Here is a 14183-nt window from a genome sequence, read left to right on the forward strand (position 1 = left end):
TCCGCCTGCCAATGTAAGGGACACAGGTTCGATCCCTGCTCCAGGAAGATCCTACATGCTGCAGAGCAACTAAGCCTGTGTGCCACAACTACTGCGCCTGCGCTTTAGGGCCCGTGAGCCACAACTATTGAGCCCATGTGCCACAACTACTGAAGCCCACGCGCCTAGAGCCCATGCTCCACAACTAGAGAAGCCACAACAATGAGGAGCCCATGCACCACAACAAAGAGTAGCCTCCGCTCACAGCAACTAGAGAAAGCTCACGTGTAGCAACAAAGACCCAACACAGCCAATAAATAAATAAATAAATAAATAAAAGAACGAAATAATGCCTTTTGCAGCAACATGGATGGACCTAGAGATTATCATACTAAGAAAAGTACATCAAAAAGATTAAGACAAATACCATATGATATCACTTATATGTGGAATCTAAAATACAACACAAATGAACATAAACAGACTCACAGATACAGAGAACAGACATGTGGTTGTTGGTGGCAGGGGGGAGGGAAGGACTAGGAGTTTGGGATCAGCAGATGCAAACTATTACATATAGGATGGACAAACAATAAGGTCCTACTGCATAGCCCAGGGAACTATATTCAATATCCCGTGAAAAACCATAACGGAAAAGAATATGAGGAAGAGTATATATATGTAGAACTAAATCACTTTGCTGTACAGAAGAAATTTAACACAACATTGTAAATCAACTATACTTCAATAAAATTAAAAAATATATATATATAGTCTTACAAACTACCCATATATTAAAATGCATTTATATTGGGCAAGATGAGAACACTGACAAGGTAATCAATGAGGCAAACTCTAGGATGATAATTAATACTAATATATCTTCAACCTAAAAAGTAACAACATTGTACAGGATATAAATCAGCCATCTTTCCTAGACATAAGATAATTTTTCAAAGACTACTAACCTTAGGGTCCTTTCCCTGTTTTTTAAGAAAAAGATCAATTCTTTATAACTTTAGTTCATAAGATATTCAAACACATAAAAAAAATTTAGTAGTTCTAAACTTAAGGGTATATGTGTACACACACTATGGGAAGAGACAGGGCACATAAATAATCACCTGGGTATATTTTTCAAAATCTTTTGCCAGGGAACTTCCCCACCAAGACTCTAGTATATCCCTTCCTCTATACTAAAAATCATTATTTTAAATGAACACACACACATAAATACACACAAATTTGGCTTCTAAAAGAAAATGAATTTATTAGTTGGACTACATGTTATATGCTTAAAGGATTATTTAAAGCAATGCACTCATAAAACTAAAATCTCATTTCACTGGGAAACGATCTGTAAAACTGCATTTTCTTGGATATTTATTTACAGTTGGGAACCCTATTTACAATCTTTTCAAACTCAATGTGCCAGTATAGAGTTTGGCTTTTGTATTACAGTCATGGGAATATATTATAGGTTACACCCTTTAGAGTTAGAAAAATCTTTTCAATGAAGCTCAGTTGGCAGGGTATATATATAGCAAGTTTTTGTGCCAACAATATGTCCATAACAAGATTTACATAAGTGATTATTAATTCCTACACAAACAAAAGCATTACTAGCAAAGATATTACCATTATTTTATCAAGATCAATTAACTTATCAGTGTCCTAATAATTAATTACATGGACTAAAAGACTAATTGAGACATATTTTTCTGTCCTGACTACTATTCTGAATGGTTATTCCCTCTCAGAAACTGCCTTGGAACATTCAAGGAGTTCTTCAAAATCAGACTACATCTGCTTTTATTTATTTATAAAATATTTTATTTACTTGTTTGGCTGCATCGGGTCTTAGTTGCGGCATGCGGGATCTTTGCTGTGGTGTGAGGGACCTTTAGTTGCGGCATGTGGGACTTTTTTTTTCCCTAGTTGTGGCATTCAAACTCTTAGCTGTGGCATGTGGGATCTAGTTCCCTGACCAGTGATCAGACCCGGACCCCCTGCATTGGGAGCATGGAGTCATAGCCACTGGACCACCAGTGAAGTCCCTACATCTGCTTTTAAAAGAAGTTCAAAAATGCAGCACATGGAGGGCAAATAAATATGAAATCATGAAGTCATAAATAAATAATCAGCATGTTTTGCTATTAAAGAAAATGTGATGAGCAAATACACCTCTCATCCTTACTCATGAACAAATTATTGTAATCTTCTGAACCAAAAGCAAGAAGGTATGGTCTACTTCTCAAAAAAAGAAATGTATGGTTTCCTTTCACAGCTCAAGTGTTTTATTTGTAGTGAGTCAGTTATTTAGTAAGTGCCTAGGAAAGCTATTATAACAAAATAAGTTATATTTTTAGATGATTCTTTTCAGATCCTACTCAATTGAGGATCTCTGTTGAAGAGTAACTGATTAAAATCAATGTCTTCATTCAAATTGGTATACATTTAGTGGACACAAACAACAAAAGCAAAATTTATCCTAATGGTTTGGAGTCAATTAACATCAATAGATAAAAATAAATAAATAGATAACTGGCTTGAAAATTTTCATAAAATAGATTACCTCCTTAAGCTGTTCTTTTCGTAGTTTATATTCCCTTTTCTGGGACTCCAAAAAGCTGTTTAGTTCTTTCTTCTGTTGGGCCTGAATATGTTGCTGAAATTTTTTCTCTTCATTGGCCATCACTTTAGCCTATGGGAAATTCAAAAAATGGATCAAATTAGTTAAGTAGATTCAAAGCAAGAGTTTAATATATATCACTTAGGATATTTTTCCCCCTAAGGACATAAAATCAGTATAAGCATTACCAAAATAAGAATATCCAGTAAATTAACAAGTATTACTTAGCATCTTATTATTTGAATTTCAGAGAACCAGTAAAATGGAACTCATCTTTAATATGCTGATCTTTTACAGAGTCAAAATGTTTTCATCTTTTAAAAATTTTAACAAGAATATGCCCTCCAAACAAAACAAATATATATTTATCCACAAATATAATTAAATCATGACCTTTTATTTAGATTCATATATTAAATAATGTAATATACTCCTCTTCAAATTAAACCCTGACCTTTAACTTATACATTAATATGAAAATGTTAAATATTAGATTATGTATCATACTGTTTTATTTCTGATTATATATGCAATGCATATTCATTATATATCACTTAGGAAATACAGAAAAATACAAAGAAGAAAAATCTTGTATGATTTTAGCACCCAAAGATAACCAATATAAACATTTCGGTGTACACTCTTCCTACTTTCTTCTATGCATACATACATTTAAAATAAATCTGTAATCATATTTCACATCCTGTTTCATGATTTGTTTTTCTAAATATTGCTGGTATCTACCTCTTACCAAGTTATTAAAAATACTATCCAATGTTCAAAGGATTCTAAATATCTATACATTCTTTCATCAAATTATTTCAAAATCAAATAATTACTGAGGTTTGTATTTCTGATTAAGTAAAAATGTAAAAAAAAAAAAATCAAATAATTATTTACTCCATAAATTATTTTGCCAAATTCTCTACTCTTATGAGAGAGTAGTTCTTCTATTTTTGGGGGGGAAGGGTGAACAGGGTAACTATAATAAATAATGCCTCAATGTGGACTAGCCAGACATATTTCTAGGTAATGTGTGAGAGTTACTGAGAAGCTTACATTTTACTTGACAAATGTGACTATCAAAATAAAATTTAAGTGATGGGACATCAAAAACATTAGAAGAAAAGGTTTCATATAACAAGAATCCTAAAAAAAATACTTAAATCATATAGTAAAATGACACATTTGTAAATAAACAAATGGACTAAATCTTAATCTGAATTTCTTTTATTATCTCTAACATTCTCTGTTATATTACAGTAATCGTCAATTATTCTCTGATATTAAAATGCTGCTATGAAGTTAAGGAAGGTTTCCAAAAACCACACAGAGAAGAGAATCATGAATGATTTTTTGAGACCTAAATCACCTATTGATAGGTGACTAACAAATTCCTCAGATAATCAAGGTACCCAGGGCCTAGAATGGTTGCATGACTTATCCACCATGATACTATAAAACTATCAGTGTCAGGAAACAATCCCGCGTCTGTTGGTTCCCAGACTCAGTACTTGATATCATACATGTTATACAAATGTTTCTCCCCTTCCCCAATTGAGTTGCTTGGTTCTGGAGAACAGATATCCTAACACCAAAATGCCATCTTGGTTAATTCTGAGATGGTTACAATTTAGAGTAAATAAATTAATAATGCTGAATCAGCCACCTCTTTTTCCATAGCAGCCTGATGTTTCTTGATAAGTTTCTCCATTTCTGCAGCAAAATTGTTACGCTGTGTTTCTAGATCTTTGTCTAATCTGAGGCGATGTTCATCCATCTCAGCCTTTAACTTATTTTCCAGAGTCATTAGCTGCTTTTGATGCTGCCGCCTCATTCTCTTATAGCCAGACATTTGTTCTCTAAGCTCAGAGTCTTGCTCATGTTCTTGCATTTGCCTTGTAACCTAGACACACAAATAATGGAGAGAAAAGAATAAAATTAAGCAAAACATTTTTATTTCAGAAGCATTTTAGACCACTCTACTATTTAACCAAGTAGACAATTACTGTAAGAGATTCCAGTGAGCAGTTTCCAATTAAATTTCCAGGCGATCTTTTAAAGAAACAGACAAGCTGGTTCTAAAATTTATATTGGAATGTGAAGGACCTAGAATAGCCAAAACAATCTTGAGGAAAAAAAGCTGAAAGACACACATTTCAGCAGTCAAAACTGTGTGGAACTGGTGGAAGGACAGGCTGAATACATCAAAGGAACAGAATAAAATCTAGAAATAGACCCAATTGATTTTCTACCAAAAAGTCAAGTTAATTTAAAGAGGAAAAAATGTGTTATCATCAAATTGTTCTTAAACAACTAGTTCTCTGTATATAAAAACAAAAACAAAACCCTTGACTTCTACATCATTCGATATACAAAAATTAATTTGAGAAGAATCATTTGATATAAACACAAAATCCAGAATCATAAAGTAGAAGAAAACATGGAATATCTTCGTAACTGTAGGGCAGGCAAATATTTCTTGGGCAGGACACAAAAAGCACTGACTATAAAGACTAAAATGTATAAACTGAATTTTTTAATTGAGGTAAAATTCACATAATATAAAATTAATCATTTTAAAGTGAACAACTCAGCAGCATTTAGTATATTCACGATGTTAGACAACCACCACTTCTATCTAGTTACAAAACATTTTTTCTCAGAAGAAAAACCGTGTACCTGTTATGCAGCTGCTCCCCATTCTTCCCTTCTGGTAACCACCAATCTGTTTTCTGTCTCTATGGATTTATCTAGAGTCATATAATATGTGACCTTTTGTGTCTGGCTTCTTTAATTTAGCATTCAAGCTTCATCCATGTTGTATAGTATGTATTAGTATTTCATTCCTTTTTATAGCTAAATAATATTCCATTGGTTGCATATACCATAATTAGTTTATCCTTTCATCCACTGGTGAGCATCTGTGCTATTTCCACCTTTTGGATATTGTGAATAGTGCTGCTGTGAACATGTGTGTATGTGTACTTGTTTGAGTACCTGCCTTCAATTCTACTGGGTATATACCTAGTCGCAGAACTGCCCGGGTCATGTGGTAATTCTATGCTTAACTTTTTGAGGCATCATCAACTGTTTTCCACAGCAGCTAAACCATTTTACATTCCTACCAGCAATATACAGGAGTTCCAATTTCTCTGCACTCTCTCCAACACGTTATTTTCTTTTTTTTTAACAGCCATCCTAGTGGATGTGAGGTGGTACCTCACTGTGGTTTTGATTTGCATTCCCCAAATGACTAATGCTGTTGAGCACTTTTCATGTGCTTGTTAGCCATTTGTATATATTCTTTGCAGAAATGTTATTTAAGTCCTTCACCTATGTTTTAATTTGGTTGTTTAAATTGTAATTTAAAACTAAAGTTTAATCTGATGAAAAAAACTAAAAAATTTTAACCTCATTAAAACAACAGTAAGAAAAAGATTAGGTAAATTATAGATAAAGAAAAAACATTTGCGAGGTATATATGAGATATAATACTTGTAACCAGACTATACAAAGAACTACAAATCAATATTTAAAACGTGAACATCTGAATAAGAACCCAGGCAAAAGACCTGAAGAGACACTTCACTAAAGAAGATATATGAACAGACAATAAGCACATGAAAAGGTGCTTATTATGGTGACATCTTTAGTCACAGGGAAATGCAAACAAACAAACAAAAAATCCACTATGAGATTCCATTTCACACCCACTAGAAAGGCTAAAAAGACTGACAACACCAAATATTGGAGAGGACATGGACCAACTGGAACTCTCATACATTGCTGACAGGTATGTGAAATGGTCTAACCATTTTGGAAAACTTGACAGTTTTTTTAGGAAATTAGACATATATGTACCCTATGACTCAGCAATTCTACTCTTAGGTAGTTAGCAAAAAGAAATTAAAACATAATGTTCACATAAAGGCTTGTACAAGAATGTTTATAGCAATCTTACGTGTAATAGCCCCAACAGGAATCAAACCAAGTGTTCACCAACAGGAGAATGGATTTAAAAATTATAGTATATTCATACATGAAAATATATTTGCAGTAATAAAAAAGAATGAACTTTGATGAACACAATATAGATGAATATCAACAACATTAAGCTGAGCAAAATTGGCCAGACACAAAAAGAGTACATTCTGTGTGATTCCATCTATATGAAATCCAAAAACAGAACTAACAATAGTGAAGTAACAGAAAGTGGTGGTCATGAGAGTGGAGAATTGACTAAAGAAGGGTATGAGGGAACCTTCTGGGATGACAATAAATTGTAATCTTTTTTTTTTTTTTTTAGTTGATGGTTAACATAATGTGTAACCACTAAATATACTTCAAATTGAATACGTAAGACCTATGCATTTTATTGTATGAAAAAAATCCAAGGCAGAAGTGAGACTGAGTTATGGTACATGGTAATTATATTGAATAATATAGCTACGCATATCTCTGCACACAAGTCTACCTTCTCTCTGAATGTTTTATTTGAAATAAATGGACTTACTAGGTTTAAGGATATGGATCTTAAGTTTTCTAAATCCATAATTTAAGTGTCTCCTTAGGGAATTCCCTGGTGGTCCAGTGGTTAGGACTCCACACGCATACTGCTGAGGGTGCAGGTTCAATTACTGGTTGGGGAAGTAACATCCCGTAAGCTGCACAGTGCAGCCAAATTAATTAATTAATTAATAAAAAGTGTCCTTAGTTAATTTGAGGGAGCCAAAATTTGACAGAAAAGGCTTGCCTGAGAAACATTCAGTATGTGCCCAGTCACAAAGATGTTTTCCCATAAGCTGGCCCCGTCCAGGTATTTATTAAAATAGTCATGAAAAAATGAAGCAATCTTCACTACTTGCTCTGTTCCAAGAATTATTTACATGTCGTAGAACAGTAGGAATGACTTGACTTATGGTAGGGGATGGTGTTCTTGACCTCAGGTGTCATTCAGATTCATGGGCCACAGCATGGGATTTACAAGATCTACTATGTAGTTGATAATTCAGAAAACTCCCATATATTGTTTTTCTTTCTGTCATGTTTTCTAATAACCTATTTTCCCTTTGATATTTTAATGTAATTTCTTTCTATTCCTAGTACCCTTTATTATGTTTTCATCTTACATATCTGTCTGATTAGGGTTATAAGTACCCCAGAATAACAACATTCTTGTAATGAATAAATAATCCATTTTTATTATTTGGGAAATCAGAAGAACCATGAGGGTGAGTCAAAAATTAATTGCACTCTGGTTATATTAAAACTTCTGTTGGCCACACTGTCTTATCAGCACTTCCCATTCAAGGCTACCGTCTCCCCAGTCACTGCTATGCAGGTATGAAAACATGTTACATCAGTTCACTTGTAACTGCAATGTGACCAAAAATGGATGGCCCACTCATGATTTGCATGAAAGAAGAGCAGTGTGCAGTGACTCGTTTTTTGTGGTCTGAGGGTGTGCACATCCACACACTTCCGCCCACACTGTCAACATTCTGCAAAAACTTCGTTTTGAGGTGTTAAAGCATCCTCCCTATAGTCCTGATCTTGCTCCATTGAACTTTCACCTGTTTGGTCCCCTGAAAGCAGCCCTATGAGGACAAAGATGCACTTCGGATGAAGAAGTGAAGACAGCAGTGCATTCGTGGCTTGCAGCTCAGCCTAAAACATTTTTAAATGAGGGAATACAAAAGCTTGTTGACAGACGAACAAAGTGTATTGAAAAGCAAAGATTATGTCGAAAAATAATGTATTTGTCTTTTCTAAAAATTAATTAAAATAAACTCTACAGCCAGAGTGCAGATAATTTTTGACTCACCCGCGTACATTTTGAGTATATCAAATTGGATTACTTGCTATTGCCCAAACATTCCCTCTCATTTTGGTTAGCCTGAATTCTTAGGTGGAAATTACATTTTTCCTCTACCCCATGCCTGAAACCAACTAATTATTAAAGGCTCATTTTATAAATACTCCCTTTATGTCCCAATTCAAAGGTAATCTGAATTCCTATTTAGTACCTTTTAGCCCTCTTAAGCATTGAATATATTCTAATATATTAGTTATTTGTGTACACATCTTTCAGAGTACTTTGTATAATATCTTTCTCATAAGAGGTAGTTAAATGTTGAATCAATGTTTTGTAAAATAACCCCTCGCCCCCCAAAAAAATATATGATTATACTTGAGTATAGATGCCAAGGTCCAACATGAAAAGTATATTTCTAATTTGGGGTAGCACATACCAGTGATGCCGTCCGTATAGTAGCAAAGTGTTCTCGATTACGGTAGTGTGATTTATGGCGAGATACTTGGGGAGGAGACTGCGGATCCGATGCCCTTGTTCTAGGATCTCCCTCTTCTCTGTAATTTTCTTCCTCCTAGGCAAAGAAACAGACATTACTATCTGAGGTGAACAAACACAGTTCACGTAAACTTTCAAGAAAATTAAAGTTTAAAGAGAACAATCAATAAATCTCAAAGACATAATTTTAAAAAGCAAAAGCAAAAAATGGGAATGCTGACATTTTATTTTCAACACAATTTGAATCAGGAGACATTATTTCCTCAGTGTATGAAATAGCGCACAGTTTCAGGATAAGGAAATGTATATGGCTAGATTTATACACTACTCATTAAATGCAAAATTAAAAAGCTTTAATGTAATTTAAAAACAAAGATAATAAAACATGCAGCCAGTATTTTGAACAGCAGTAATAAAATTAATTACTCTAAGGCTTTTAGGTTTTAGAATATAGCTTAAAAAATCTTTATAATATTTCTGCCATTTGTCCAAGATAAGTAAACAAAAAATAGTTGTAAAAATTTTAAGATCTGATGTCTTTCTTGACATATACCTTAGTTTATGAACTGAAGAGGAAGTCAATTAGCAACCAACTAATTGTAGGAATAATCTTTTCATGGCTGATCCTTTTTTCTAAGAATATAAAAATTAAACATGATTTTCCCCTAAATGACACTACTACTTAACTAAATCATTCCTGATTTACAAACTGCGTAACTGTGTGTGTGTTAAAATATTTTTAATATAAAATTTTCCAATTTAACCATTTTATGTGTACAATTCAGTGGCGTTAATTATATTTTCAATGCTGTGCAACCATCACCACTATTTCCAAAACGTTTTCATCACCCCAAATGGAAATTCTGTATCCATTAGCAAAAACTCTCCATTTCAGAGCTTCCCTGGTGGCGCAGTGGTTAAGAATCTGCCTGCCAATGCAGGGGACGCAGGTACGAGCCCTGTTCCAGGAAGATCCTACATGCTGCGGAGCAACTAAGCTTGTGTGCCACAACTACTGAGCCTGTGCTTTAGAGCCCGTGAGCCACAACTATTGAGCCCATGTGCTGCAACTACTGATGCCCACGTGCCCAGAGCCTGTGCTCTGCAACAAGAGAAGCCATGGCAATGAGGAGCCCGCACACCACAACAAAGAGTAGCCCCCCCTCGCCGCAACTAGAGAAAGCCCACGTGCAGCAGCAAAGACCCAACACTGCCAATAAATACATAAATTAATTAATTAAAAAAAAACAAAAAAAACCTCTCCATTTCATCCTCTGCTCAGCCCCTGGTAACCTCTAATCCACTTTCTGTCTCTATGAATTTACCTATTCTAGATATTTCATATAAGTGGAATTATACAGTATTTGTCCTTTTACATTTGACTTCTATCATTTAGCATAATGTTTTCAAGGTTCACTAATGTTGCAGCACGGATCAGAATTTCATTCCTTTTTATAGCAGAATAATAGTCATCATATGTATATACCATGGTTTTGTTTATCCATTCATCTGTTAAGGAACAACTGGAGTGGTTCTACCTTTAAGTTATTGTGCCTAATAACTTTTTAGGTAACACTGCAAGCTGTGAAGTGACAATAAAAAGGAAGTATTCTTATTAATTGCTAAAAGGAATTATCTGATCTTCAAATATTTCCAAGAAAATTTAAAAATTTGCATTCAAAAGTATAAAGACCTATATTTCCTAAACCCAGAATTTATATTTTCCCATAATTATACTAAGTTTTATTTTAAATATGTAAACATTATGGGTAATGCAAAAGTCACTTTTGGTCACCACCCATCCTAACTCTTTCTCCCACTCTTCAAAGGCAACCATTATATTAAAATGAATTTCATGAGTATATCTACTATTTTTAAATACTTTATTTTCCATTTAAGTAACTTCTAATAATATATTATATATAGTATTCTTTCTTCTAAGATTTTTTAACATATTCTTTTTGTATTCTCAACACATCAGTTTCCCAAATGGAGACATTACATTGGGAATTAACAAGCCTATTGCCATTTTAAAATAAGTTACCTAAAACTGTTCCAAAATTCTGAAACAGCAAAGAAAAAACAAAAACAAAAATTTCCTCTTAAACTAATCAGATGAAGAAAATTATTTAACCAAAGCTGAAATTTTTTTTCACTGAAATCCAAATACTCACAGGTTTTAAATGGATGACAGAACTATTAGACATCACTGTGTGGTCTCCCTCCATCATGTCTAGCTCACTCTTGTCATCCGAGGCATCTGGAAGACTGTTAACACTACTGCTTTGGCTACTGGCACTGATGGACATACTGGGAATAGACTGATTACTTCCAACACTATTCACTGTTCCTGTCCGTCCAACACCATGATCTTGTTCCTGAGGAAAAAGAGCATTAGGTTCAAATATCTATATCTCTTCCAATTTCTTGAATGTAAGTACCAAGCACACTGCTTGACACACAGTCTTTAGAAAGTCAGAGTTCTATCATGAGACATTCCCTTTATTTGGTGAGACCAGGAAATTAACCACTGTTAACAGAAAAATAAATAAAAATGACCAACAGGTAAAAAACAAAAACAAAACCAACTGTGTGAAAAAGTTAGTATAGTATTCTCTCTAAATTGTTTGACATTTTTTGAAATCCATTTTTGCTACATATCTCATGAGGTATATATATAGAGAGAGAGATTCTGCTCATTTCTCAATGATTCCCATGGTTAAAACAAAACCGTGGGAATTCCCTGGTGGTCCGGTGGTTAGGACTCCATGCTTCATTGCCGAGGGCCTGGGTTCAATTCCTGGTTGGTGAACTAAGATCTCACAAGTTACGTGGCACAGCCAGGAAAAAAAAAAACAAAAAAAACAGAAAAACAAGCCCCAACCTTTTAAAAAAATATTCTAGAAACAACCCCATTTGGTCATTTTTTGTTGAAGCCTTTTGTAAGTATATTTTTCTTTCTTACTTAAAATATAGTCTCTACCCTACCCTCTACCACCAAATAATTAATTCCTATTTTTCCGTAAATTGAGAATTATGTATTACCTATGTATTTAATCACAATCACGAGAATGTTTTTTGAAGTAACCAGGCAAGCCATGGTATCTGGGTACCAACATTATAGTAGCCTTACCATACCAAAATTCTATAAGATATGCAGAACTTAATAAATACAGACATACGGTATATATAGAGAAGGAGTTTTTCTTATATCTCTAGCCTAACAGAGATGCTGTTATAGATTTAACTACATGAGAATTTTAATTTCACTTTACTTCATATATCTAAAATAACCCAAAACAATTTTCAAATGACTATCATAAGAACTAAAAAAATAAAACAAAAACAAAACAAAAACCCCAAAATTGTAGGTTAAGAAAATCTTGCTTTTCATAGTTCATTAACTATGTAGCGCTATTAAGAAGTAAGCAACTGCTGCTCCTAGTTTCAAAATGCAAAGTGATCTCTCTCTCTGGAAAACAGTAAAAAACCAATCAAAGCTCTGGAATTCTGACAGAAGCAAAGAAGAAAACTGAAAATATACTCAGTAAAAAAGATAGCTATATATATATTTCCATGTGAGAAAGTTCTGTAACATATCCACTGCAAATTTATATTTCCATTCTCCCTAAAAGGCAACATGGAAAGAACGTGACCTTGAGAGTAAGAGCTATCTGAGTTTAAACGCATATGCCTCTACCTACAGTGAGTTAACCACTGAGCCTTGCATTTACTCATTTGTAAAATGAGTATTTTAGAACTGTGCAGATGGAATGAAACTATGCAGAACTGAAAAGAAGTGTCCCTGGTCACAGAGTAGAATGCTCGGTAACTTTCTAATGACTTGTGCGTGAGCACTGTCAACTTCCAGAGTCTATAGTTTCAAATACTTTCAAAAGCATGTCCCACACAATTGGACAATCAGGCAAAAAAGGGTTCAGTGGCTAAGAAATTTGAGAGGGACTAGATTAAACAAAGTTTCTTCAATAAAAGACTTCGTAGAGCTTTACTATATATGTCAATGTGCACTACGAAGGGGCTGGGTTTACAGAGTGCAAAACCTTTTTTCCCACCTGGGATCTTATAGGACCCGTGTTAAGAAAACACAACCTGAGAACCACTGAAGTAAGAGATTCGTGATGTAAAAGACAAGTTGCACAAGTAAAGAAGCCAACAAAGACAGCTCAACATTTGAGTCATTTCTAAATTATTACCTCTTCTTCTTCCTGTGCTTCTACTGCTGGTCCATTATGTGCCTCCTGGAAAAGGAGTTTCTTCATCTTTCGATACTGCAGATTGTCCAGCTCTCTTACTGCATCCTTTGTCCTTTGAATAAGATCTATTAACACTGTTTCAGGGCGCTCCCGAAGAACAAACATGTGCTGGATAAAAGAATGTAAAAATCAAGTTGAAATCCATATATTTTTCCATTAGCACAAATGTACCCCCTTTACAGACCCTGGAGTTAGTACCCTAAATAACCCTGATAGATAACGCATATATTCTATAGCTATTTAGTTCTATCACACTTCTGACTTCTTATACTAACAAAACTGTCATTCACATATATTCACTCTGTGCCTACGTAATTACCCCTGTACATTTTATAAAAAGTTTGGACATCATACTTTTGTTGGTCAACTGAAAATGCAGAGTTGAAATGATAAAAGGGTTTAATTAAACACTAAGAAGTCAGTCAATTAGAGCCCTAAACAAAGGCTAAATAAAGGTTTACATGTTCTTAGAACTGTTTATTTCACAGAAAAGGCATTTCAGTTCTGAGTTTTATTAGGTTTCAACAGAAATGCATTTACTGATGGTGAATTATGTAATATAAACCTGGATATTATGGGTTCCTTTATATGCTGCATAAACAACATTCTTCATAAAATACCAGCAGCTGATTAAAAGCCATTATATATTATCAATGATTTTTACCACTAACATTTAATAAAGCTTAACCTTACCAAATAAAAGTAGAAAGAAAAATTCCACCAATATCACTGCTACATTTTAATTCATTTCTTTTCAGAAATTTTCTATGTATATATTTTTGTTTTATACATACAGTTAGTATACAGATTGCAGAAAGACAACTTTCTGCACTTGAGTTCAAGAGATGCCCCTGAATTTTTTTAACACTTCTATCTTCTTTGTTAGCCAAATTTATTTCTTCTCTACGCAGAGTTCTAACTAGATGATATTTGATTCTGCTTTCACTATCATAAATAAGCATTGTTATTTCAAACTCATAAACAA

The 14183-nt window shown here is 33.9% G+C and overlaps 1 protein-coding gene across 4 annotated transcripts in view; it reads right to left on the reverse strand.

Annotated features, from left to right (window-relative positions):
* The window catches only part of TAOK1 (TAO kinase 1), a 144421-nt gene that overhangs the window by 23726 nt on the left and 106512 nt on the right, over positions 1-14183 (reverse strand). For all 4 annotated transcript variants that reach the window (XR_009050109.1, XM_057717278.1, XM_057717276.1 and 1 more), the window contains exons 11-15: positions 13139-13306; positions 11099-11302; positions 8866-9000; positions 4281-4517; positions 2555-2683 (exon numbers count right to left, since the gene is read on the reverse strand). Coding sequence is in view for 3 of the 4 variants with exons in the window: in XM_057717278.1 (XP_057573261.1) it covers positions 2555-2683; positions 4281-4517; positions 8866-9000; positions 11099-11302; positions 13139-13306 (873 nt within the window). In the remaining variant the exon portion in view is untranslated. The remainder of the gene's footprint in view (positions 1-2554; positions 2684-4280; positions 4518-8865; positions 9001-11098; positions 11303-13138; positions 13307-14183) is intronic.

Source organism: Hippopotamus amphibius, chromosome 17 (assembly GCF_030028045.1).
Source record: "Hippopotamus amphibius kiboko isolate mHipAmp2 chromosome 17, mHipAmp2.hap2, whole genome shotgun sequence".
Taxonomy (NCBI): domain Eukaryota; kingdom Metazoa; phylum Chordata; class Mammalia; order Artiodactyla; family Hippopotamidae; genus Hippopotamus; species Hippopotamus amphibius.